Source organism: Heliangelus exortis, chromosome 9, assembly GCF_036169615.1.
Source record: "Heliangelus exortis chromosome 9, bHelExo1.hap1, whole genome shotgun sequence".
NCBI lineage: Eukaryota > Metazoa > Chordata > Aves > Apodiformes > Trochilidae > Heliangelus > Heliangelus exortis.
The window spans coordinates 3,773,714-3,791,493 of NC_092430.1; the positions used below are offsets into that span (position 1 = coordinate 3,773,714).

Sequence of the window (17,780 nt, forward strand, 5' to 3'; positions counted from 1 at the left end):
ATCAAGAAAGGAGAGAGAATAAGGGAGAGAGACTGATGGGTTGGAAACTGAACTACACAACTTTAATGAAACAGTAATGGTAAATAGGAAAAAATTACTAAATATATATAAATATACAAGAAAATGGATCCCACGTTCCTCCCCCCTCTCCCCCAGTAACTCTCACATCACCACAGAGGCTGCAGGGCAGCCCTGGGAAAGTCCAGGCTGGAATCCTGGAGTCAGCAGCAGTTGGGAGCTGGAGGCAGGAACACACAGATTCAGGCTGGGATGGATCAGGAGCAGAGGCAGAGGAAGGGATGGAATCCTCCCAGGATGCTGCAGCAAAGAGGGAGAGGAGAAGCAGGGGAAGCAGGAAGGGGTTTGAGCCTGGTGATCCCTCCCATTTCTCCTGAGGATGAGGTGTATGGGATGGAATCCTCTGTTTGGTCAATTCTGTCATCTCTCTTGTCCCTTCCTCCCCAAAGGAGGGTTCCAGGTGGGACCTCTTTATCCTCCTGGAGGGTAAAATGTTTTCCTCAGAGCTGAGCAGTGGCCTTGGCTCTGCACACCAGTCTCTAGCAGTAACTATAAACATCAAGTGTTATCAGTCCTAGAAACACACACTGCCTGAGAAACTTGCTGTTCATTTCAGCAGTGCAACTACTTACAAGAGACTGAGCTAAAAGCAAAAGTACAAGACAGAAAATCCCCTTTATCCTGGCCCAAACCAGGACAGGCAGAAATTCCCAACTGCAGTGTTTCATGCTCTGGCCTGGCTGTTGTAGCTACTGGAAGGAAATTGCCTGGTGTCAAGGTCTAAGCCTCACCCTGCAGAGGGAAAAACAGGGGAAGCTCTTTTAACTCGTGGAATAATTTGCATCTTGGCTGGGCAGAGCCAGCATCCCTGTGCTCTGGTTGTGGGGAAAGCCAGGAGCTGCCAGGGCAGCTAGGAAACTGAGGGATAAATAGGTTAGCTCTTGGTGTGAGGTCTGGGGAGAAAATCAGGACAATTGGGAGCTGATTTTTTTATGAGGGTTATTTTCTTCAGCACATGTTTAAGTGCCTGTATGGATCCTGTCTCTGGGTTGGGGTCTCTGCCTCATGTTTGCTTTTTGCCACAGAACTGGGTCACCCTTGGGTGTCAGAAGCTGTCAGGGTTGTATCCAGACTCTGGAGGGCAACTTTTCCATTTGAACCCCCTGGTTTTGGTTGTTTGGGAAAGCCTGTGGTGGAGCAGTCTCCCTCCACCAACACTATTGCTACCCCCTGCACTTCCCTGGTGCTTTTCCCTTCTCAGGGCTCCTCTTGGGAGACTCAAATCTCCATCCCCTGAGTTGTTCTGCTTTGCTCTGAAGAGGTGGGGTGGGCTTGCTCCAAGGCTCAGCTGGGTGCTGGGGTCTCCCAGCAAGCTGCCTCAGTGCTGAGCCCTTGCTGCCTGAGGTTGTGATGCTCAGGATGCAGACTTTTCGTGCTGCTGAGGATGCACCCAGGTGCAGACATTTTTTTGGGGGGGTCAAATGAAGATTTTTGATAAAGCCAGAGTGTCTTTGCATTAGGGGCTTACTGGATGGACTGCCCTGGCAACTGGTGCAGCATCTGAGATTCCTGCCTGTTGCTGGGAGTTGGAACTGTGGCATCCATCACACAAGCTGGGACACTGCAGCTTTTTGTATTATTGACACTCTCATTAGGACACTCTCCTTTTTTTATTATTGAAGATGGACAGAGAAAACCTTGTAAAGTGTAGGGACAGCTTTTCCTGTGACTGCCCACAAAATCCTGTGTGGGTTGGTGGGACTGGAGCAGGCACTGGGTGGGCATCACTGCAGGTTGTGTCCTGTGTGCAGTGGGGATTCAGGTGTTTTTTTACCTCTTGCCTGCTAATTCTGACAGCATCTTGTGTTTTATTGTGTTTGTTATTCAAGCTTATTACTGTTGAGGAGCAGCAGTTCCAGAGGGAAGCACTGTATAACACTGGAATCTTAATTGTCTGGGATCCAGCACCCTATCATGCAGAAATTAATGAGGTAAGCCTGGGTATTCTGTAAAAAAAAAAAAAAATCAGATGAATGTAGTCTGAAGTGCATCTGTTAGCCTGCTTTCTCTTAACGTGGCCAATCTCTTTTTTATCTCTTTGTTATCTTGGCTCTATTTTTATGTATGTCTGAGGGTATCCCAGGCATGGGTGCTCCCAGGGAAACCCTTGCCTATTCCTGATCCCTGTGAAGGGCCTCAGGCCAAGTTTAAGATGTCACCACCTTTCCTTTTCCTTTTCCTTTTCCTTTTCCTTTTCCTTTTCCTTTTCCTTTTCCTTTTCCTTTTCCTTTTCCTTTTCCTTTTCCTTTTCCTTCTCCTTCTCCTTCTCCTTCTCCTTCTCCTTCTCCTTCTCCTTCTCCTTCTCCTTCTCCTTCTCCTTCTCCTTCTCCTTCTCCTTCTCCTTCTCCTTCTCCTTCTCCTTCTCCTTCTCCTTCTCCTTCTCCTTCTCCTTCTCCTTCTCCTTCTCCTTCTCCTTCTCCTTCTCCTTCTCCTTCTTCTCCTTCTCCTTCTCCTTCTCCTTCTCCTTCTCCTTCTCCTTCTCCTTCTCCTTCTCCTTCTCCTTCTCCTTCTCCTTCTCCTTCTCCTTCTCCTTCTCCTTCTCCTTCTCCTTCTCCTTCTCCTTCTCCCCCTTCCCCTTCCCCTTCCCCTTTTCCCTTTTCCCTTTTCCCTTTTCCCTTTTCCCTTTTCCCTTTTCCCTTTTCCCTTTTCCCTTTTCCCTTTTCCCTTTTCCCTTTTCCCTTTTCCCTTTTCCCTTCCTTTTTTCCTGCTGCAAAGAGGAGGTCACATCTCAGAAGTCACCTCCTCAGGGGATGATCTCTTTCTGACAGGTGCTGTAAGATCTGCTGAGGTTTGATGCTTGGTACTTCAAGACATGAGACATTCTGGGTGCACTATGAAGAAATGGGAGATCTTAGCAAATGTCTTCAGATCTCTCTGGAGATCTTAGCAAATGTCTCCTCTGCCAGCTGGACTTTCACTTTGGGGTGTAGAAATCACCCCTTCAGAATTCACATTTCAATGACAAAAGGCCTTTATTTGAGAAGTGATGTGCTTTGGAGGCTCAGGGTGAAAGCAAGTAGGAGTGAATAGTCCATTCTTTACTTTTAAGCTCTGTCTGTAACTGAGAGCTCTGTGCATTCCTTTTTCTGGACTGCATTTCCTTGGTTTTTTTTCTTTCCCCTGATGTTTATTCATGTGCCCAGTCCTACCTCTCCAAGAGACAGTGGGGTGTATAAACAGTGTGTTTAAAGGCAGCAAAACCAGGGTGGGACATTTTTAGCCCAGGAATAAAAGTCTTAACATTGAAGAAAACATAAACCCTGAGTGTTTTTACTCCAAGAGGAGGTTTTAGGGGGTGAATCATCTCAGCCTGGTTTTGGAGACTGTGCTGGGGACACTTGGCTGCAGAATAGGGTGCTTTGTGCTCCTGTCTGGAGTCACATTTAAGACAGAGTTCTCAATGGCATCTTCTGTTGGGGAGGCAGAGTGAAATTATGCAAGATGCTGATCTCATGTAATGGTCCTTCCCTGGGAGGGAGTTTTTCCTTGCTCTGTTCACCACATAAAATCACCACAGTGATTCAAGGGGCAGTGATGGGGGGGATGGAGGGGCATCTTTTCCCCCTGGCAGCAGCAGCAGCTTCATTTCTTCTCATTTACCACTGGTTCTGGGAAAGAGTGGGCTAGAAATAAAGGGTCTGACTTGTTTTTGTTTTGCAGTGGTACAGAAAACCAGACTACAACTTTTTTGAAAGCTACAAGGCCTATCGTAGTATACATCCAGAGCAACCCTTTTATATCCTGAACCCCAAAATGCAGTGGCAACTCTGGGATATTCTGCAGGAGAATTCCCCAGAGTACATCCAGCCAAATCCACCATCATCAGGAATGCTTGGTAAGATAACTGCCTTCTAAACTCCTCATTTCATTTGCAGGAACTCTCCAGGATGCCTTTTTTTTTTTTTTTTTTTTTTTCCTCAAAGCCAACCACAGATTTATGGTGCTTATCAGAGTTGCTTTTACAGTGTTTGTCTTAGGCCAGAATTGAAGCTTCCTGTCTTGAAAAGCAAGAGCTCAGTTGTGTTACAATAAGCAGTTTGCAGCCCTGCTCTGTAGGGCAGATCCTGCCTGGATCCATGAGGAAGCAGGAGAGCTCCCATGAGATGCAGGAGGAAGCTTCAGACCTTGTCAGGCAAATAAATCTGATTGCTGCAGATGAAATCTAAGTGCTTGCTTACCTGTCTATGCTTTCCATATATAAATATGGAAGAAAGAAATCAAAATCAGCTATCAGTAATCAGATCATCAAAAATAGATATCAATAAAGACTTAACTCTATGGAGCTGAGAGTGGTCAGAGTGAACAGTTGACCTGAAAGGTTGGGTGATATTCCCCTTTTTTCAGCGTGCTCACTTCTTGTCCATCAGCACACTCAATCCAACCCCCAGGCTAAGGGGCTCATTCTGTTATCTGCTCATTCTGGTTTTCCTTCTTTTGGGAGAGCAGATCTCATGATCAGCTGAATAAAAAGGATACAAATACCTGTATTTGAAGTCACTGCCTGGATCTTTGGGGTTTTTTTGCCCTGACTGCTGTGCTTAAGCCCATCTGCTTCAGGGGGACAGAGACCTTCCTCTACCTCTGTGCAAACTTCCTATTTTTGGCAGCCAGATGTCCAGTTTATGCCTCCTTTTCTTCCACAACCTTGCTCTTGTTCCATCAGTGCTGGGAGAAGTGCAGAATGGGACAGGCAATGACTTGAGCAGCAGAACTGCTGTCGACTGGAGTCAGGAGCTTCAAGGAGGCCCAAGCCCCCATGAAAGAGCAAATTCCAGTGGGGCTTAAGTTTGGGTCAGGTTTATCTTTGTAAACCAACAGTTTTGGAAGGCCCAAGCACCAACAAGCATTGTCATGTGAAAGCTTGGGTGAAAACATGTTGGAAATGCATCTTGGTGAAAGCAGTGGCTTTATGGATGGGTTCTTCTGATGCCTTGCAAACTTGTCTTCCTCTGCTCATGCCTTGCTGGTGATGTCTCAGATACTGCATGGATTTTCCCTGGTACTTTCCCTGGTTCTGTTTACGTCCTCTTAGCAAGCAGAACAAGAATATTTGCTATTTCCTGCACTCAGAAGAAAAGTACCCAGTGACTGTGGCTGGCCAGAGAGCTGGGAGGTCTATGCCCATCACTGGCACTCACTGTCCTCAAATTCCAGTCCCAGGACACAGGAGGGAAGCAATGCTCTGCTGGGGGGCAGAGGCTGCTTGGAAATTGACTTTTACATCCCCTGAGGACACAGGAGGGAAGCAATGCTCTGCTGGGGGGCAGAGGCTGCTTGGAAATTGACTTTTACATCCCCTGAGGACACAGGAGGGAAGCAATGCTCTGCTGGGGGCAGAGGCTGCTTGGAAATTGACTTTTACATCCCCTGAGGACACAGGAGGGAAGCAATGCTCTGCTGGGGGCAGAGGCTGCTTGGAAATTGACTTTTACATCCCCTGAGGACACAGGGGGGAAGCAATGCTCTGCTGGGGGGCAGAGGCTGCTTGGAAATTCACTTTTACATCCCCTTCCTCCCCAAGGGTGGGAGGAGGGAAAGGTGGAGGCCTCTCCTCTGCTTACCCAGGCAGGTTGGAGATGGGCTGCTTGTATCAGCTCATTGGAATGCATGGTTGGCAGGTGCCCAGATTTCTGGGAAGGAAACAGGAGCACTCTGAAAAGTGGGGCTTTTGGTGAGCAGTCTGTGTCATCAAGCTGATCCTGGGCTTTGCAGAAGAGCCCCATCTGCCCACTCTTGGTTTATTTCCCCCCTCCCCCCTCTCATCAGAACTTCTAGAAAGGAAGCCCTTGGCTGCTCCCCCTGTCTCTCTGGGGTGGTTTAGGAGTTCTCTGCTTTGACCTGGGCATGTCTGCTCCCTTTTCCCTCCCCAGGCATCATCCTCATGATGACCCTGTGTGATGAAGTGCACGTCTACGAGTACCTCCCTTCCAAACGCCAGACAGACATCTGCCACTACTACCAGAAGTTTCATGACCGTGCCTGTACCATGGGAGCTTACCACCCCCTCCTGTTTGAGAAAAACTTGGTGAAGCATTTGAACCAGGGCACAGATGAGGACATCTTCACTTCTGGGAAAGTGACCTTGCCTGGCTTCCGCAACGTGCGCTGCTAGCGGAGCCCTTTTTCCCGCCTCGAGGAATTGTTCTCCAAGCACTTTCCTTAAATCAGGGTCAGATTTGGTCAGATTTGTTAGGGCCCAGAACTGGTGTGTTTTGACAGCTCTTCCACGTCGCAACACTTGCTCTTTGGACTCGGTTGCCCAACCGAGTTGCCCTTTGGACTCAGTTGCCCAACTTTTCCTGAGTGGAAGGAGGTGTCGGTGCGCTGCGGTACATCCACGTGGTACCTGCCTGAACCTCTGCAATAAGTGTACCCCTCATGCAGCACCTGGACACCTCTGTCTTCATCCCAGCTCTTGACTGGAGGTCCAGGAGCAGAGATTCCTGAGCAGAGATTGCACAATTCAGCATCCAATGCTGAATGTACCTCATTTCGTTTCAATGGGGGTTGTGCCAACCAAAAACCTGAGAAACGAGAAAAAAATGTTAAGCTCGCTCCCATAGTCCCAGGAGCTCTTTGAAGTAGGGCTGGTTTCTGGAAACACTGTTCAAGCTGTGTGCTGATAAGCTAAACTCTCAGTCCAGAATATTTTATTTTATAAACAGTTGGTTTAATAAGCATGGCAACTTCTTTTCGAATTGGAAGAAGTTTGAAATCTTTCAGGTGGCCTTTTTGGCAAAGGAAGAGGGAGACAATTCACAAGTCAGTGATTCTTGAAAGGCTTTTTAATAATTTTTTTTTTTTTAAATCACTTAAAATAAATTCCAGTAAATATTTACTCCTCTAGTTACAGTTCTGTGCTTGGTGAAGAAGCAGTCTCATTCCAAAAACATTTTGGGAAAGATGCTCCAAGGCATAAATGGGAAAACCAGCAGCTCTCTCCAGCTCTCTCTACCTTTGCAATTATTGGCACACTATTTGGTGGCTCATCTCTGGTAACAGAAATGATGTCTCAGTTGCTTCCTGAAGAGATGGGGAGCAGTGGGGAGGGAGAGCACAGGCAGGATGGAAGGGGGGGGACAGCTTTGCCCTGCCCAAGGAGACTCTCCTGGAGAGAGGTGGTGGAAATAAAACTCTGCAACGTTCTGTAGGTCAGCAAGAACACCTTCCCAGTCCTCTCCTGTACTGAGCTGTTTCATGATGTCTGTAAAGAGAGCCTTTTCTTCTCTTGGTTTGAATAAATCCTCTGAAGTTATTGGCACGTTCTTGGTGAAACCAGTGTAAATGTCACTGCTCCGTGACCCTGGGAGCACCTTTGCACCTTTGGGTGGCCCCCACCTTGATGAGAGGGGGGCTGCAGAGCCATTTCTCTAGCTCTGAGGCCAACTTTCTGCAGGGATGAATGGGATCTGTCAGTGTTTCCAAATTATCCATCACGTCACGTAGAGATATTCAGAAATTCAGGTCCTTAGCCTACTCTCAGGTGCACCAAGAAGGTGCTGAAGCCCATGAGCAGCAGTGTGGGGTTAAGCATTCCTTTTTTTCACTGAGAAGCCAGCAGAGGTTGTTGAGGAGAGCCCCAGCAAACCTCTTTCATCCCCACTCCTGGGCTCTACTGCTCCTACCTCTGCCCCTTGGAGCTGGGGCTGTTTACAGCCTGTGAGTGTGCAGTGAGTTGGGATTCCTGGCGCTGCTGCCTTTTTTTCCTGTCTCATTGGTTTTCCTGTCTCATTGGGCTGGCTCATTGCTTACTTCTCAACTCGATTGTTTCCAGCCCTGGCTGGGGGGAGAGCTCAGCCACCATCCTTGGTTTGGGCTGTGGGATGGGTGGGTGGGTGGGTGGGTGGGTGGGTGGATGGAGGGATGGATGGAGGGATGGATGGGTGAGTGGAGGGATGGATGGAGGGATGGATGGAGGGATGGATGGGTGAGTGGAGGGATGGATGAGTGGATGGATGGATGGATGGATGGATGGATGGATGGGTGGATGGAGGGATGGAGGGATGAGTGGGTGGATGGATAAGTGGATGGGTGGATGGATGGGTGGGTGGGTGGATGGATGGATGAGTGGAGGGATGGATGGATGGATGGATGGATGGATGGATGGATGGATGGATGGATGGATGGGTGGGTGGATGGATGGGTGGGTGGGTGGATGGATGGGTGGATGGAAGGAAGGACTTTGCTGCAGTGGGAGCAGGCACAGTGTAGAGGAGCAGGCTGGGCTTGGGCTGGGAGGCTCCAAACTGCTTTCTCCTCTGAAGGGCTCCTGCAAGAATACCAGACATCAAAAAGGGGCTTTTGGAGCCCTTGGTGACTTCCAGGCAACAGTATTGCACTGGCTGGGGAGTTTCCAACTTTATACTAACAATGTTAATTGCATCCAACGTGTACATTTACAGTCTGAGCAGTGTTTTACAGGAGTTAACACTGGCCTGTTTTAAGCTCTCTCATTAATCTTCCTTTTTTTTTTTTTTTTCCTCTTTTTGGCTGCATAGATTCAAGTCTAACATAAATTGCAAGTGCTGACAAGTCTGGTATTTGGAAGAGCCAAGTTTAAATTAGTGGGCTGGGACAAAAGCTTGATCCTTCCTGCATCCCTGGCTGTTCCCAGAAAGTGAAGAGCCTTCTATCCATATGGGAAGCAGGAAAAGGACAACACTGCCCTTGCCAGTTAGCACTGAAGGGCTAAAGGCTGGGAAGGGTGCTCCAAAATGATATGGGAAGGGTGCTGGAAGGTCAGAAAGTCTGGGCAGGGGCAAATGCAGAGATTTATTTTAGGTTTTGATGCAGGAAAGATACCTCCTCTTGATTGTGGTTTTATTTCTTTTTCTGAATATTGCTTAGAAATGCAGGTCCTTCACTGGAACTTCTCTTGGAAGAATAAACTCATCTCTAGGACTTGAAAAAGCTGCAGTCCTTAAAACCCTGTGAGGGCTGGGCAAAGGGAAGGGAATGAAAGGGAAATACTGGAAGGTGCTAGGAACTCTGCCATAATTTCAGAGAGATGTCACCCCTAAACTGTCTTGATTTAAAGCTTAAACTTTGCATTGTCCTGTATTCCACTTCCTCCTGTAGCTGTGCTGGGTGGCAAAAAGAGGATTTTTAATATGGCAGGGGATTGACAGATAAATGCTGTCAAGATAACTTATTTCTAAGTGTGGGCTCTTGGGAGCACACACTGGTCCTTGCTTGCCATTTTGCCTGCTCCAGATTTTAAAAATAGCTTTAAAGACCTAGAACTCCAAACCCAGTTTCTGGAGAAAATCTTGGATAAGACTTGTGATAACCAAATATTATCATTTATTTAGACAAGGTGGTAAAAAGTGCTCTGTGATGGGAAGATCTGAGGAAGTAGAAAGTTTTTTTTCTCCACAGTGGAGACAGAGCCAGCTTACAAGAGTCTGTTTGTATTAACATGCAACGTGGAGCAGGGATGGGTCAGGGGTTTTTGGGTGGACAAGGCAATATTTGGGCAATGGCAGTGTGTTAGGGGCAGGGACACAGGGGGCTGCAGTGTCTTTCAAGGGGAGATTTCACTGCCTGTGTTCTGGTTTGGTTTCTTTTCACTAAGGACAACAAAGAGAGAAAAGCCCCAGAAATTCAGGTGGTTTGCACCAGAAGCAACACCCCCCTCCTTACCTCCTCTAGAACAACAGAAAGGTTGAGTGGGGACCTGTCACACCTGACAAAACACTGTTGGCACATCAACAGGGAGAGCTGAAAAAACTACATTCTGGCATTCCCTGCAGGGAACCACAGGGTTCTCCCAACTCAAGTTGCAGCTACCAGCAAGGGGGCTTTTTTTTTTTTTTTCCACTCCGTGGTGTCCCATGAGGTCTGATGCTCTTGCCCAGCACAGTCCCAGTTTGGTTTTCATTCCTGAATTGTCCCAGCCTGCCAGAAAACACAGCCATGGTTTTTTGGGTGGTGACACAAGGCACAGCACCAGGCTTCGTTTGGGAGCAGATGATTTGGCTGTGTACAGCCCAGATCCTAGGGAACACTCCAGGAACAGTGTGCCACAGAGAACCAAATGCCCTGATGTATCCATAGGGGAAAAAACAGTGGAGAAGAGCTTGGAGATGCCCTTAGGAAGGGTCTGCCTGGGGTCATCATGTTCAGCCCAGCATCACCTGCAGCTCATGGGCTCCCTGGGAACAGCTGGGAGCAAACTGGGACTTGGTGCCTCACTCCAGGTGAGAAGGAGCCACAGCTCAAGACTCTTCTTAAAGACAGAAGCTGCAAAGGAAGAGGAAGTGCTTGTTTGGGCTGGTTTTTAAAGATCAGATGAAGGAAAACTGTGAAGTCACCCTCTCTTCTCTGCAAGGGAATAACTGCAGCTCTTTTGGGGCTGGACTCAGCAGGATACTTTGCAGCCTCGTCTCATGGAAGGTATGGAAAATGGGTTCAGGACACAAGGCTGGGATTGTCCATCCTGGTAACCCAAGGGAGGGATGGCTGGTGCCTTCTGGAGCTGGAATTGCACAGCTCATGTCACCCAGGGTTGGGCTGGAAGGCATCCCTCACACTATGTCACTGAAAAAAAGGAGCCCTTTAGGGCCCAGCTTTCCCATTTCATCTTTCATCCCAGCCCTGTGAGATGCTTTCCCTCTATAGGAGAGTGCTTCTTACCCTCCAGGAGGGCAGCTCTGTGTCTGGGGGGGTATCTCAGGCCACAGTCCAACCAGTTTCATGAGGACAGCTCTGGAACATCCCTGTTCATGGACCATTCACCTGGGCAGTTCCTGCTCTGTCTTCTGGCAGCCTTCACCTCTCCAGGGGCAGTGGGTGGCCAGGGGGACCAAACCCTCCCACCCAGGACTGGCAGAGAGTGAGGTGATGCAAGAGACTATTGGTGTCTCCACATTCTCTGTTTCATTTTTCTGTTTGTTCACCTGTCTGAGCTTCCCTTGCAACTTCGTGTGTGATCCAGGGAGAATTTCATCCCAATTGCATCCTTTGGCAGCCAGGTCAGAGTTGAAGTGTAGCACCCTTACCTTTTACTTGGGGTCAGTGTATAATGGAGAAAATTTTTTGGGGAAGAAAATTTAAACAATGAGTATTTTGGGGGGGGGGGGAAAAAACCCAAAACATCCTGTGTTTGGGGTGTGCTTTGGGTGTTTGCTGAGGCACAACAGAAGGCAAAGGGGGAAAAGCTGACCTTGGAAATGCTTTGGAAAAAACTGTGTGTCTAGTGCAATTTGTTCCAAATTTCTCTCTGAAAGCCAGAGGAGGGGAGGAGTTGACTGAGAGGGGTTTGGTTTGGTGCTGGTAGCTTGGAGCAGAAACTACATCTCTTTAATCAGAACCAGCCACTTCCCAAAACGCAGGGAGCTTGGCTTGCAGGCCAGCCCTGAGTGTGCTGCTGGTTTTGAAGGTCAGGAAGCTGTGCTGCTGGGAACAGAACCAACCTGGTATGCCTTGATTTCCATTCATGCAAAGATCTTGCACTGCTTTTCCTGTGTGGCATCTTTTTTTTACAAAACCAGTAAGTGAGGCACTGCCAGGAGCTCAGGCTGACTCCAGCCTGTGGCAACCACTTTCAGGAGATGCCAGGGGCTGTTCTGCAGCAATAAGGTGTAGTTAAGAGTTTCAAGGAATTCTTAAACCTCCTGGGGGTTTCTGAAGCCTTTGGGGTGCAAAGTAGTTTGCTGTAACAGACCCGGAGCTTTTAGGATCCTCTGGGTTGGTGACCTCTGTGTCCTCTCTGGGGTGGATTTGGGGGGATTCGTGGTGTGCTTGGGAGAGTCCTCTGGCTTAACTACCTTCAAGTTAAAAATTTGCTCTGTGTTTATTTGCTAATGTACCTTTTGCTGTGACACATGAAGATAATGATCTGGGGCAGCTGTTTCCAGGGTCCCTACAAACAGAGCTGCCTTTGAAATGGGGAGGTGATTGCTCCACCAAGGGCAGCCTTTGGTGCTTGCTTGTTGGTCAGAGAATACCAAAAAAAAATCTTGACAAGCAGCAGGAAGAGGAACTGGGAAATGACATAAATGCTGAGAAGGAAGAGCTGGGAGATACATTTCAGGAAATGTTATGTATATTAAAAAAAAAAACAAAACAAAAAAACCCAAACAAAACGCTCCCCACCTTTTCAGCCATAGAAATGATGGGCAAAGTATTTGACATCAAACTTCCCAGCCTGGCACTCTTGAGGCCCAGCTGCCAGGCAGAAGGGGCTTCAATCAGTGGGATTCTGTCCTGGATTAATATTTAAGTTCCTTTTGGTGGGGCAAAATCCTTCAGGGCTGCAGAAACTTGCTTCCATTTGCAAACCTGCAGCAGGCAAGGGGTGACCCAGGACCCAGAGCATTTCCCTGCATGTAACTGATGTGAGCACCCACTGCTCCCTGAAGACACTGCAAGGAGGGCTGTGCTGGGTTTCTTTTTGCTGAACCAGATTTCTGGCATTCTGTGGGATTGAAGAAGACTGTTCTGTTGGGAATCTGTTAAAAACCCCTAAAATAACACCCACACATAGATACCTGTAGATATGTCTGATGTATGTCTGTCTACTTAGAGCAAAAAGCTCTGGTTGTGTTTCAAGAATGGCTGTGAGGGACATTCCTGGCTCTTGGAATCACTTTGGAGGCTGAAGGAATAACTTTTTGGGGTCAGCAAAAGTTTTCCCATAATCGTGCCCTGTGTGGCCACGTTGAATTTTGTGTCATCCTTGTGATATTTGTTAGGCTGCTGTGTATTTCTCTTTTAACTGTGAAGTCTGGGGAAAGGTGTTATTCTGTCTTGGGGACAGATAAGTGTCTAAATGCAGGGGCATCCTGGGCTGAGAGGTTCTGTATTTTCTGGCAGTGTGTTGTCCAGGCATAACCATTTCTATTTTTGACATGTGTTGCCTCCCTTTCTTCTCCTCTGGGATGGGATGGAAGTTTCCAGGTCCTTTCCTTACATTCAGTATTTCACTATGAGGAGGGAGTTCAGGCTCAGGAATTTGGGTCCTGGAAATATTTGCAGGTTTGCTTAAAATTGTGAGCCAGTAGAAGCAGGGGGGGTTTTCGTGGTTAAACTAAAGGACATGTAAATGAAAAGTAGTTTCTTTCTTTTCTTCCTTTTCTTTCTCCTCTTTTCTTTCTCCTCTTTTCTTTCTCCTCTTTTCTTTCTCCTCTTTTCTTTCTCCTCTTTTCTTTCTCCTCTTTTCTTTCTCCTCTTTTCTTTCTCCTCTTTTCTTTCTCCTCTTTTCTTTCTCCTCTTTTCTTTCTCCTCTTTTCTTTCTCCTCTTTTCTTTCTCCTCTTTTCTTTCTCCTCTTTTCTTTCTCCTCTTTTCTTTCTCCTCTTTTCTTTCTCCTCTTTTCTTTCTCCTCTTTTCTTTCTCCTCTTTTCTTTCCCCTCTTTTCTTTCCCCTCTTTCCCCTCTTTTCTTTCCCCTCTTTTCTTTCCCCTCTTTTCTTTCCCCTCTTTTCTTTCCCCTCTTTTCTTTCCCCTCTTTTCTTTCCCCTCTTTTCTTTCCCCTCTTTTCTTTCCCCTCTTTTCTTTCCCCTCTTTTCTTTCCCCTCTTTTCTTTCCCCTCTTTTCTTTCCCCTCTTTTCTTTCCCCTCTTTTCTTTCCCCTCTTTTCTTTCCCCTCTTTTCTTTCCCCTCTTTTCTTTCCCCTCTTTTCTTTCCCCTCTTTTCTTTCCCCTCTTTTCTTTCCCCTCTTTTCTTTCCCCTCTTTTCTTTCCCCTCTTTTCTTTCCCCTCTTTTCTTTCCCCTCTTTTCTTTCCCCTCTTTTCTTTCCCCTCTTTTCTTTCCCCTCTTTTCTTTCCCCTCTTTTCTTTCCCCTCTTTTCTTTCCCCTCTTTTCTTTCCCCTCTTTTCTTTCCCCTCTTTTCTTTCCCCTCTTTTCTTTCCCCTCTTTTCTTTCCCCTCTTTTCTTTCCCCTCTTTTCTTTCCCCTCTTTTCTTTCCCCTCTTTTCTTTCCCCTCTTTTCTTTCCCCTCTTTTCTTTCCCCTCTTTTCTTTCCCCTCTTTTCTTTCCCCTCTTTTCTTTCCCCTCTTTTCTTTCCCCTCTTTTCTTTCCCCTCTTTTCTTTCCCCTCTTTTCTTTCCCCTCTTTTCTTTCCCCTCTTTTCTTTCCCCTCTTTTCTTTCCCCTCTTTTCTTTCCCCTCTTTTCTTTCCCCTCTTTTCTTTCCCCTCTTTTCTTTCCCCTCTTTTCTTTCCCCTCTTTTCTTTCCCCTCTTTTCTTTCCCCTCTTTTCTTTCCCCTCTTTTCTTTCCCCTCTTTTCTTTCCCCTCTTTTCTTTCCCCTCTTTTCTTTCCCCTCTTTTCTTTCCCCTCTTTTCTTTCCCCTCTTTTCTTTCCCCTCTTTTCTTTCCCCTCTTTTCTTTCCCCTCTTTTCTTTCCCCTCTTTTCTTTCCCCTCTTTTCTTTCCCCTCTTTTCTTTCCCCTCTTTTCTTTCTTTTCAGAATTTTGCCTGCTTTAATTGAGTTCCTGAGGTCAGTGCTTCCAAACCTTTCAGGCTGTTGTATCACCGTTGCTTTGAAGACAGTTTGTCCATTGAGTTTTTAAGTATTTTAAATAATTAAAATTGCTACTGTAGTCTAAAATTACCTTTCTAATGCACCTGATCACAGCTGTTCCTCAGTTTCTCTCCTGAGATTGGCAATTTTTGACATAGAGTTGAAAGAAAAGAACACCAAATCAATGGGGGAAATACATTAAATGGGATAAAACCACAGGCTACCCCTACCCCAACCACAAGCAGACAGAGAAAGAGTCCATAAAAAGATTTTTAAATGCAACCATTTAAACGCAACCAAAATATTTTTAAATGCAAAATATTTTTAAACGTAACTTTCTCATTACAAGGTTAAGAAATCAGGTATTTAAAATGGGGTTTAGGGCCTTGAAAAGCATGGAGTGTGCTGGTGTTCTCCCCTCAGAACCCAGCTGTCCTGATTTCAGGAATCCCTGGCTAATTCTAGCTCGGGACTGCTTGGAGCTCCCAGTATCTGGCTGTCCAGCCAAGGCTTGGCAGGAGAGCTGGAACTGGGATGGTGGGAAGAAATACCAGTTTCCCTCTGCATACAGGAGAGAAAGTCTTGTACTGGGCCAGCAGTTTCAAGTTGCTGTCTATTTTTAACAAACTGGGAGAAAAGGACCCTGGTTTAGTATTCATCTCAGCCACTGAAATACCTGCACGTGGCTCTAGCCCTCTTGCACATTTTTTTTTTTTTTCTAAATACAATGTTCTAACACACTTTCCTTCTTGAAGCCAACATTATTAACACTTATCCTCCCAGGATTTAATGCCTCTGTTCATCTCTGGGAGTTGCTTTGCCAATTACAAATTAATTTAGCCAGTGCTGCTCTTTTCCTGCCAGCAGCAGTAACAAGAAACACCCCAACCTTAAATTAGAGTTTGCTGAAGGGAAGGAGCAACATTCCCATGGGGTATCTTTGGGGGATGACTTGGGAGAGGTATTTTTGTGGAAGCAGTCTGGATGTTTGGGAAGGTGATGTAGCCCAAGTGCTTTGCAGGGTGGGTGTGGGATAAACTCCCAGGGAGTGGGGGAACTCCTCATGGGTTTGGTGTCCATGTGGTTTCTCCCCTCCTGCCTCTTGGGATCCCAGCTTTTAGCTCAGCCTCATCTGGCTCTCTGGGAGAGCTATTTGGGAGAAAATAAAGATTGCCAAAGGTGTCAACCTGCAGACTGACCACAAACTTGCAAGAGAAATGACCTGGTATCTGGGTAGCTTGAGATCACTTTTTCCTGGTTCTGAAAAATGCAAATACTTACCTGTTGCTTAAATAGAAATATAGAATTATTAAATAATTCTGTTAAAATAGAAAAATGCTGCTAAAAGTGTTCATAAAATGCATTGGTGGGGGAGCTGGAGGCTAAAAATCTTCAGTTGTTTGTGCTGCAATGGAACCTGGAGCTCAGGCCTTGGTCTGACTGGTACAAATACCACTGGCTGGAGCCATGGAACTGGCTGGAGCCATGGAACTGGTTGTCCTGAAGCAGCTTGCTGGGAAAACCTCCACCTGGGAGACAGGGAAATGGCATTTTCTTTGGGATTTCTTTTCCACCAACCCATTGTCCCCCAGAGAAATCTCAGGAGTGGGTCAGTTGGTACCTGAAGGGCATCTGGGTTGGGATGAAGCAGGATGCAGGATGCTTCCCTGGGGTGGCTGGACATGGCCCTAAGGCAAAACTGAGATCTGCCCCGGGGAGCTGCTCATTTTTACAGCTCTTTGGGTGGGAAACTGCAGCACTGTGGCATTAAACCTCAGCCTTGGCAGATGGGTCAGAGCCAGGCTCCTAATGGATGGGGTTGGGGAGGTGTTGGAGGGAAGCAGAGCCTGACACAGAGTGTGTTGGTTTCTGGAACCACTTCCCCCCTCTGTTCCAGCAGGTCTGGATGGATTTTCTCTCTCCCCAATGCCTCTGTTGGCCACGTGCCCTTCATTCTTACCTGGAAAGGGATTTGGAGAACTGCAACCCAAATAAACATCCACTCTCTTTTCTTGGAAAATCCCTCACAGTCAGCCATGTCCCCGACCTTCCAGGTTAATGAGCAACTTTCTTTCTGATGCAGCCAGGGGGTAAACATCTCTAGTTTGGGATCAGATGGAGAATTCAGGAAAGGAAGAGATTTCCTGCAGGGAAGGGCTTGGAAATTTGTACGGTGCTGAGCATGGGGCAAAGGTCCCTTCCCAGTGCACTTGATGCTGCTGAACTGGTTTGTGAGGATGGTTTCAGTAGTATTCAGAGACTCAGCTATGTTTATTTTATTGAAAAAGCCTGTTTTATAAATCTTTGATTTAGTGGTGTGGCAGGTTGGGTTTTCCTTTAACAGAGAAAAGGAAATGGAAAGTCCTTTCAAAAACCCAGACTCATCTGTTTAGGCAAATTCTATTTAAAACCAGAGTGTGGGCATAAGAGTGAATGAAGCTCTCACTGTAGCTTGGATTTACCAAATCTTCCTTTGTTCCACAAACTGGCTTTTATTCTATCATCTCTGGTGCCTTTGTTCCACAAAGTGATTTTTATTCTATCATCTCTTGTGCCTTTTCCCAACGTGAAATTATTCTCTGATAAATACTGTTCTGTGTTAGAGAATTCTGAGGATAATAATGAAGCCTTGGACTGTGAGTCTTCCTAATTACATGCTCTCAAACATTCTTCTATTTTCCCTAAACCTTATGTGTCTTCTGATAGACTCTTGAGATGCATCTTATTCCTGTGCCACAGAATCACACAATGGGCTGGGTTGGAAGGGACCTCAGAGATCACCAAGTCCAACCCTTGATCCAGTCCCCCCGTGGTTCCCAGCCCATGGCACTGAGTGCCACATCCAGGCTCTTTTGAAATATCTCCAGGGATGGAGAATCCACCCCTTCCCTGGGCAGCCCATTCCAATGGCTGATCACCCTCTCCCTAAAGAAATTCTTTCTAATGTCCAACCTAAACCTCCCCTGGCACAACTTGAGACCTCTTGTGCCCTCTTGTCTTTCTGAGAGTTGCCTGGGAAAAGAGCCCAACCCCCCCCTGGCTCCAACCTCCTTTCAGGGAGTTGGAGAGAGTGATGAGGTCTCCCCTGAGCCTCCTCTTCTCCAGCCTCAACACCCCCAGCTCCCTCAGCCCTTCCTCACAGGACTTGTGCTGGATCCCTTCACAGCCTCCTTGCTCTTCTCTGGACCTGCTCCAGCACCTCAATCTCCTTCCTGAGCTGAGGGGCCCAGAACTGGACACAGGACTCA

The 17,780-nt window shown here is 47.0% G+C and overlaps 2 protein-coding genes across 7 annotated transcripts in view; one reads left to right on the plus strand and one right to left on the minus strand.

Annotated features, from left to right (window-relative positions):
- The window catches only part of ST6GAL1 (ST6 beta-galactoside alpha-2,6-sialyltransferase 1), a 52,078-nt gene extending 44,739 nt beyond the window's left edge, over positions 1 to 7,339 (plus strand). For 5 of the 6 annotated variants that reach the window (XM_071751712.1, XM_071751710.1, XM_071751711.1 and 2 more), the window contains 3 exons: positions 1,908 to 2,009; positions 3,739 to 3,913; positions 5,949 to 7,339. In XM_071751712.1, coding sequence (XP_071607813.1) covers positions 1,908 to 2,009; positions 3,739 to 3,913; positions 5,949 to 6,190 — 519 coding nt within the window. In that variant the 3' untranslated portion in view covers positions 6,191 to 7,339. The remainder of the gene's footprint in view (positions 1 to 1,907; positions 2,010 to 3,738; positions 3,914 to 5,948) is intronic. The other variant, XM_071751716.1, reaches the window with a different exon arrangement.
- Positions 1 to 17,780, minus strand: part of LOC139800087 (collagen alpha-2(I) chain-like) — a 217,060-nt gene that overhangs the window by 175,911 nt on the left and 23,369 nt on the right. The gene's annotated exons all lie outside the window — the stretch shown is intronic.